Source organism: Cherax quadricarinatus, chromosome 35 (assembly GCF_038502225.1).
Source record: "Cherax quadricarinatus isolate ZL_2023a chromosome 35, ASM3850222v1, whole genome shotgun sequence".
Taxonomy (NCBI): domain Eukaryota; kingdom Metazoa; phylum Arthropoda; class Malacostraca; order Decapoda; family Parastacidae; genus Cherax; species Cherax quadricarinatus.
Genome location: NC_091326.1, coordinates 6,726,818 through 6,735,695, shown reverse-complemented (window position 1 = coordinate 6,735,695; position 8,878 = coordinate 6,726,818). Strand labels below are relative to the sequence as shown.

The 8,878-nt window shown below is 54.5% G+C and overlaps 2 protein-coding genes across 2 annotated transcripts in view; one reads left to right on the top strand and one right to left on the bottom strand.

Annotated features, from left to right (window-relative positions):
* LOC128695161 (uncharacterized) overlaps positions 1-8,878 on the bottom strand; it is a 356,867-nt gene that overhangs the window by 307,833 nt on the left and 40,156 nt on the right. The window lies entirely within an intron of this gene.
* The window catches only part of LOC128695120 (motor neuron and pancreas homeobox protein 1), a 187,278-nt gene that overhangs the window by 160,404 nt on the left and 17,996 nt on the right, over positions 1-8,878 (top strand). Inside the window, exon 2 of the mRNA XM_053785543.2 lies at positions 2,954-2,974. Coding sequence (XP_053641518.2) covers positions 2,954-2,974 — 21 coding nt within the window. The remainder of the gene's footprint in view (positions 1-2,953; positions 2,975-8,878) is intronic.

The following is an 8,878-nucleotide window of genomic DNA, read 5'->3' as shown; positions in this document are numbered from 1 at the left end:
GGTGTGGGGCCCTGACTGAGTGTTATAGGGTGTGGAGCCCTGACTGAGTGTTATAGGGTGTGGAGCCCTGACTGAGTGTTATAGGGTGTGGAGCCCTGAATGAGTGTTATAGGGTGTGGAGCCCTTATGAAGTGTTGTAGGGGGTGGAGCCCTGATTGAGTGTTATAGGGTGTGGAGCCCTTATGAAGTGTTGTAGGGTGTGAAGCCCTGAGTGTTATAGGGTGTGGAGCCCTGATGAAGTGTTGTAGGGTGTGAAGCCCTGACTGAGTGTTATAGGGTGTGGAGCCCTGACTGAAGGTTATAGGGTGTAGAGCCGTGATGAAGTGTTGTAGGGTGTGGAGCCCTGACTGAGTGTTATAGGGTGTGGAGCCCTGACTGAATGTTATAGGGTGTGGAGCCGTGATGAAGTGTTGTAGGGTGTTGAGCCCTGACTGAGTGTTATAGGGTGTGGAGCCCTGACTGAGTGTTATAGGGTGTGGAGCCCTGACTGAATGTTATAGGGTGTGGAGCCCTGACTGAGTGTTATAGGGTGTGGAGCCCTGACTGAGTGTTATAGGGTGTGGAGCCCTGATGAATTGTTGTCGGGTGTGGAGCCCTGACTGAGTGTTATAGGGTGTGGAGCCCTGATGAAGTGTTGTAGGGTGTGGAGCCCTGACTGAGTGTTATAGGGTGTGGAGCCCTTATGAAGTGTTGTAGGGTGTGTAGCCCTGACTGAGTGTTATAGGGTGTGGAGCCCTCATGAAGTGTTGTAGGGTGTGGAGCCCTGATGACGTGTTGTAGGGTGTGAAGCCCTGACTGAGTGTTATAGGGTGTGGAGCCCTGATGAAGTGTTGTAGGGTGTGGAGCCCTGATGAAGTGGTGTAGGGTGTGGAGCCCTGACTGAGTGTTATAGGGTGTGGAGCCCTTATGAAGTGTTGTAGGGTGTGAAGCCCTGACTGAGTGTTATAGGGTGTGGAGCCCTGATGAAGTGTTGTAGGGTGTGGAGCCCTGATAACGTGTTGTAGGGTGTGGAACCCTGGTGAAGTGTTACAGGGTGTGGATCCCTGGTGAAGTGTTACAGGGTGTGGATCCCTGGTGAAATGCTAAAGGGTGTGGATCCCTGGTGAAGTGTTACAGGGTGTGGATCCCTGGTGAAGTGTTAAAGGGTGTGGAGCCCTGATGAAGTGTTACAGGGTGTGGAGCCCTGGTGAAGTGTTACAAGGTGTGAATCCCTGGTGAAGTGTTAAAGAATGTGGAGCCCAGCTGAAGTGTTAAAGGGTGTGGAGCCCTGCTGAAGTGTTACAGGGTGTGGATCCCTGGTGAAGTGTTAAAGGGTGTGGAGCCCAGGTGAAGTGTTAAAGGGTGTGGAGCCCTGGTGAAGTATTACAAGGTGTGGATCCCTGGTGAAGTGTTACAAGGTGTGGATCCCTGGTGAAGTGTTAAAGGGTGTGGAGCCCAGCTGAAGTGTTAAAGGGTGTGGAGCCCTGATGAAGTGTTACAAGGTGTGGATCCCTGGTGAAGTGTTACAAGGTGTGGATCCCTGGTGAAGTGTTAAAGGGTGTGTAGCCCTGGTGAAGTGTTACAAGGTGTGGATCCCTGGTGAAGTGTTACAAGGTGAGGATCCCTGGTGAAGTGTTAAAGGGTGTGGAGCCCAGCTGAAGTGTTAAAGGGTGTGGAACCCTGGTGAAGTGTTACAAGGTGTGGATCCCTGGTGAAGTGTTACAAGGTGTGGATCCCTGGTGAAGTGTTACAAGGTGTAGATCCCTGGTGAAGTGTTACAGGGTGTGGATCCCTGGTGAAGTGTTAAAGGGTGTGGAACCCTGGTGAAGTGTTACAGGGTGTGGATCCCTGGTGAAGTGTTACAAGGTGTGGATCCCTGGTGAAGTGTTACAGGATGTGGATCCCTGGTGAAGTGTTACAAGGTGTGGATCCCTGGTGAAGTGTTACAAGGTGTGGATCCCTGGTGAAGTGTTACAAGGTGTGGATCCCTGGTGAAGTGTTACAAGGTGTGGATCCCTGGTGAAGTGTTACAAGGTGTGGATCCCTGGTGAAGTGTTACAGGATGTGGATCCCTGGTGAAGTGTTACAGAGTGTGGAGCCCTGGTGAAGTGTTACAGAGTGTGGAGCCCTGGTGAAGTGTTACAGAGTGTGGATCCCTGGTGAAGTGTTACAGAGTGTGGAGCCCTGGTGAAGTGTTACAGAGTGTGGAGCCCTGGTGAAGTGTTACAGAGTGTGGAGCCCTGGTGAAGTGTTACAGAGTGTGGAGCCCTGGTGAAGTGTTACAGAGTGTGGAGCCCTGATATGGTATTATTAATATTGTTATTATAATAAAAATATTGTTATTATTATTATTATTATTATTATTATTATTATTATTATTATTATTATTATAACACTGATGATGAGCTGTAAACTCGCAGGGTTGATCCTAGAAAGGGGAGGGCAGCTTCTAGTCTCTGGATCAAGAGCTCTTCTGCATTAAGGGCCACTCGCCCTGGAAGGGAGGTGATACTGAGAAAATAATAATAATAATAATTTTATTACTGTTATTATTATTATTATTATCAATATTAATATAATGATAATGGAGATAATGATGATGATAATAATAACAATAATAATAATAATAATAATAATAACGCACGTACCTTCTATTTTCACATGAAGCTACGTAGCTAGCAAGTGTTGGGTTTCAAGCCTAGCCACTTTAACTGCGTTACTGCAATTGGTTACCATATATCAACCTATACACACAAACCACTAACACATTTAAATGTGCACCCCGACCCCCTCGGTGTATATACACTGAGATACAAGTACCTTTCAGTGTGTATACACTGAGATACAAGCACCTTTCAGTGTATATACACTATATACACTATATACACTGGCACTACTGCAGTATTCCTTCATTCTTGTGTTCTCTTTCACATTTCCTTCACGTCAAACTGACCATATTTATTATCTTCCACAGAAAACGGACTCCATTTATACAGTAAGTAAAGCATTTTTTATTAGTAACATATATATATATATATATATATATATATATATATATATATATATATATATATATATATATATATATATATATATATATATATATATATATATATATATATATATATATATATATATATATATATATATATATATATATATATATATATACACTGAGAGAGAGAATGGATGACTGAGTAGTTGTACCTCCAACCACACAACCACCAACACCCCCACACAACCACCAACACCCCCACACACCCCCCAACACCCCCACACAACCACCAACACAACCACACAACCACCAACACCCCCACACAATCATCAACACCCCCCACACAATCATCAACACCCCCACACAACCACCAACACCCCCACACAACCACCAACAACCCCACACAACCACCAACAACCCCACACAAAACCACCAACACTCCCACACAACCACCAACACCCCCACACAACCACCAAGATCCCCACACAACCACCAACACCCCCACACAACCACCAACACCCCCACACAACCACCAACATCCCCACACAACCACCAACACCCCCACACAACCACCAACATCCCCACACAACCACCAACACCCCCACACAACCACCAACACCCCCACACAACCACCAAGATCCCCACACAACCACCAACACCCCCACACAACCACCAACACCCCCACACAACCACCAACTTCCCCACACAACCACCAACACCCCCACACAACCACCAACACCCCCACACAACCACCAACACCCCCACACAACCACCAACACCCCCACACAACCACCAACACCCCCACACAACCACCAACACCCCCACACAACCACCAACACTCCCACACAACCACCAACACCCCCACACAACCACCAACACCCCCACACAACCACCAACACTCCCACACAACCACCAACACCCCCCACACAACCACCAACACCCCCACACAACCACCAACACTCCCACACAACCACCAACACCCCCACACAACCACCAACACCCCCACACAACCACCAACACCCCCACACAACCACCAACACCCCCACACAACCACCAACACCCCCACACAACCACCAACACCCCCACACAACCACCAACACCCCCACACAACCACCAACACTCCCACCAACCACACAACCACCAACACCCCCACACAACCACCAACACCCCCACACAACCACCAACACTCCCACACTACCACACCCCAACCCCCAACCCCCCACACCCCCAACCCCCCCCACCACCCCACACCCCAAAACCAAACCCCCCCCCCAAACCCCCCCCCCAAACCCCCACACAACCCCAAACCCCACAAAACCCCAACCTTTCCGACCCCCCCCCCCCAAAACCACCCCCCCCCCCCAACCCCCCCAACCACCAACCCCCTGCCCCACCACCACCCCCCACACCACCAACCACCCCACACAAATCCCCACACCAACATCCCCAAACCACACACCCCACCTTACACCCCAACCCCCCACACCCCAACCCCCACCACCACCCCCCCCCACACCACCAACCCCCCCACACCCCAGCCCCCCACACCCACCACACCCCCCAACTCCCCGCCACGCCCCCGCAACCACCCCCACAACCCCCAAACCCCCCACGACCCCGTTTTCCACAACCACCAACACCTGACCACCCCCCCCCCCCCCGTCCACCACCACCCCCCGCCCCAAACCCCCCCCCAACCCCCCACCCCCCAACCCCCCCACCCCCCAACCCCCACACAACCCCCAACCCCCAAAACCACCAACCCCCCACAACCACCCACCACACGCCCCCAAACCCCCCACACCACCAACCCCCCAAAACCAAACCCCCCCACGCCCAAAACCCCCCCACACCCCCACCCCCCCACCCCAGGACCCCCCACAAAAACACCCGCCCCAAACCACAAAAACCCAACCCAACCACCAGCACCCCCCAAACCCCCAAACCCCCACACCAAACACCCCCCACAACCACCCCCCCCACCACCACCCCCACTACCACCAACCCCACCCACCAACACCCACCAAAAACCCCACAACCCCACCCCCCACCTACCACCAACCCCCCCCACACCCCCCAACACCCCAACAACCACACCCCCACACCACCAACCCCCCACAACAAACCACCACGCCCCCAACCCCCACCAGCCCCCCAACCCCCACCCCCACCACCCACCACCACACAACCCAAACCCCCACACCCCCAAACCCCACAAACCCCCCGGCCCCCACACAACCCCCAACACTTACCAACCCCACCACCCCACACCCCACCCCCACCCCCAAACCCCCACCAACCCCAGCACCCCCCACCAGCCACCCCCCCCAAACCCCACCCCCCACACACCACCCCCCCACACAACCAAACCCCCACAACCCCAACCCCCCACAACCGACCCCGCCCCAAGCCCCCCACAAACCCCCCAAAACCCCCCACACCGCACCCCACCCCAAAACCCCCACACCCAAAACGCCTGACCGCACACCCACAAAACCCCAAAACCAAAACCCACCCCACCACCACACCCCCACCCCAACCCCCCACAACCAACCCCCACACCAACCACACACCCCCACCCCCCCCAACACCCCCACTGCCCCCAACCCCCCCCCAAAAACCGCCACCCCACACAACCACCAACCCCCCGCACAACCACCAGCACCCCCACCCACCACCAACCCCCCCCCTCCCAAACCACCCCCCCAACCACCAACCCCCTGACCCCAGCCCCCCAACCCCCACCAACACCCACCGCCCCCACCCCCCCAACCCCCCCACACCCCCAACACCCCCACCCCCCCCACAACCACCAACCCCCCACCCCCAAACCCCCCCCCAACCCCCACACACCACCCCCCCACACCCAACCCACCCCCCCACAGCCCCAACACCCCACACCCCCAACACCCCACCAACCCCCAAACCCCCCACGACCAACCCCCCCACCCCACCGCACACCCCCCAACCCCCAAAAACCCCCCACACCCCCACCCCCACACCCCCCACGACCACACGACCCCCCACCCCCACCAACCCCCCCCAAAAACCAAACCCCCCACACACCCCAACCCCCCCCACCAACCCCCCCACACCCCAAACCCCCCAAACCCCCCCACCCCCCGCTTTTCCCTGGACCGACCCCAAACCCCACGACCAAACCCCACCCCCAAACCCCCCCCCCTGACCAAACACCCCCACCCCCCCCCCCCCCATACCACCACCACCACACACCCCCAACCCCCCACCGGCCACCCCACCACCCCCCCACACCCCACCCCCGCCAAACCCCCCGCACCCCCAACGCCCCCCCCAAACCAGCCTTTACCAACCACCACACCCCACCAACCACCAACCCCCCCCCCAAAACCCAACCCCCCCGCCCCAGCCCCACAAACCACCCCCCACCCCAACCACCCCCCCCAGCCCCAAACACCCCCAACACCACCACCCCCACACCCCCAAAACCCCCCACCGCACACCCCCACACAAAGGCCACCCCCACGCCACCACACACAACCGCCCCCCACCCCCCCCAACCCACCAACCCCCACCCACCAAACCACCCCACCCCACCCCCAACACCCCACTGACCCCCAAAACCCCCCCGAACCACCAACCCCCCCCACCCCCACACCACGCCCCCCACGCCACCACCCCCACACAAAACCCCCACGCCCCCAAAACCCCCCACGCCCCCAGCACCCCCCAAACGCCCCGCACCCCACCCACACCCCCACGCCCAACCCCCCACACCAAACCCACAACCACCAACCCCCCACACCGACCACTGACCCCGCACACACCCCCAAACCCCCCACCTCCCCCCACCCCCCTGACCCCAAACCCCCCCCAAAAACCCCCCGCACTTTACAACCACACCCCCACACAGCCACCACCCCCACAAAAACCAAACCCCCCCTGACCCCCAACCCCCCACCACCCAACCCCCCACACCACCAACCCACGCCAACACTTACACCACCCCCACAATACCCCCCCCACTACCACCCCCGAACCCCAACACCCCACCCCCCCCGAAACAACCAACCCCACCACCCCCAAAACCACCACCAACCCCCCAACACCCCCAAAAACCCACCAAACAAAAAACCCACCACACCCCCCACCCCCAACCCCCCACCCCACCAACACCGCCAACCCCCCCCACCACCACCACCACCCCCAAACCCCCCCCGACTTTTACCCCAGTGACTATGGTCACATGCAGAGACAATGGAAGCAGCGGTGTTGTGCTCCGCGGGCTGTGTGTGTGTGTGTGAGGGTATCCTAATTCAGTTATCTTTGCCCTATGTGGTTATCTTGTTATCTTGCCTCCTATTTCTCCTATTAAAAGAAAACTGAGAGTGAAGACGCTGTAAAAATTTATGGAAGGCGATACATTTCATAGATTGGATGACAAGTATAACAAATGTAGGAGCCGTGTGGCTGTGTTTGTGTGTGTGTGTGTGTGTGTGTGTGTGTGTGTGTGTGTGTGTGTGTGTGTGTGTGTGTGTGTGTGTGTGTGTGTGTGTACTTACCTAATTGTGGTTGCAGGGGTTGAGTCATAGCTCCTTGTCCCGCCTCTTCACTGCACGCTACTTGATCCACTCTCTCCCTGCTCCATGAACTTTATCATACCTCTTCTTAAAACTATATATGGATCCTGCCTCCAGATTGTTCCATTTTCTGACATCTCTGTGACTGAAGAAGTACTTCCTAACATCCCTGTGACTCATCTGAGTTTTCACGATACAGTTTTAGCCCCTTGTTGTCGTGTCACATCTCTGAAACATGCTGTCCCTATCCACCTTGTCAATTCTTCTCAGTATTTTTTATGTTATTATCATATCCCCCCCTATCCCTCCTGTCCTCCAGTGTTATCAGGCTGAGTTCCCTTAACTTCTCGTTGAACAATCCCCTCAGTTCCGGGACTCTTGTTGCAAACCTTTGCACTTTCTCTAATTTCTTGACATGTTTGATCAGGCGTTGGTTCCATACTGGTGCTGCATACTCCAATATGGGCCTGACGTACACGATGTAGTGTCGTGAATGACGCCTTACTTCGATGTCGAAACGCTATTCTCAGGTTTGCCAGCTGCCCGTATGCTAAAGCAGTTATTTTGTTGATGTGCGCCTCAAGAGATGTACTCACTGTGATGCTCACCCTAATATCCTTTTTCTCGAGTGAGTTTTGTAGTCTCTGACCTCTTAGGCTGTACTCTGTCTGCGGTCTTCCTTGTCCTGTGGTTAAACTCCAGGAGCTATTTGTTGAACCAGCCTTGCAGCCTGTCCAGATCCCCTTGTAGGCATACCTGATCCTCGTCCGCTTGTATTCTCCTCATTAGTTTAACATCGTCTGCAGACAGGGACCTCTGATTTTTTCCCTTCCGTCACGTTATTCATATATACAAGAAACTGCACCGGACCTAGGACCGACCCTTGTGGAACCCCACCTGACACATGCACCCACTCTGATACCTCGTCTCGTACCGACACCCATTGTTTCCTTCCTGTCAGTTATTTCCTGATCCATTGCAGTACTTTCTCTCGTATTCCTGACAGCTCCTTTAGCTTTTCAACCAGTGTTTTCTGTGGTATTGTGTAGAAAGCCTACTTACAGTTCAAGAAGATGCAATCTACCCAGTCCTCTCTCTCTTGTCTTACTTCTGTTACTTTGTCACAGAAATCCAATAGGTTTGTAATGCAGGATTTCCCTTCCCTGAAGTCGTGCTGGTTTTCATGTATTAGTCAATTTCTTTGCAGGTGCTCCACTATTCTTTTCCTGATAATCTTCTTCATAACTTTATATATATGTCAGCGACACTAGTCTGTAATTTAGTGCAACCTGTCTGTCTCCTTAAAAATCGGGACTACATTTGATGTCTTCCACGCCCTCAGGCA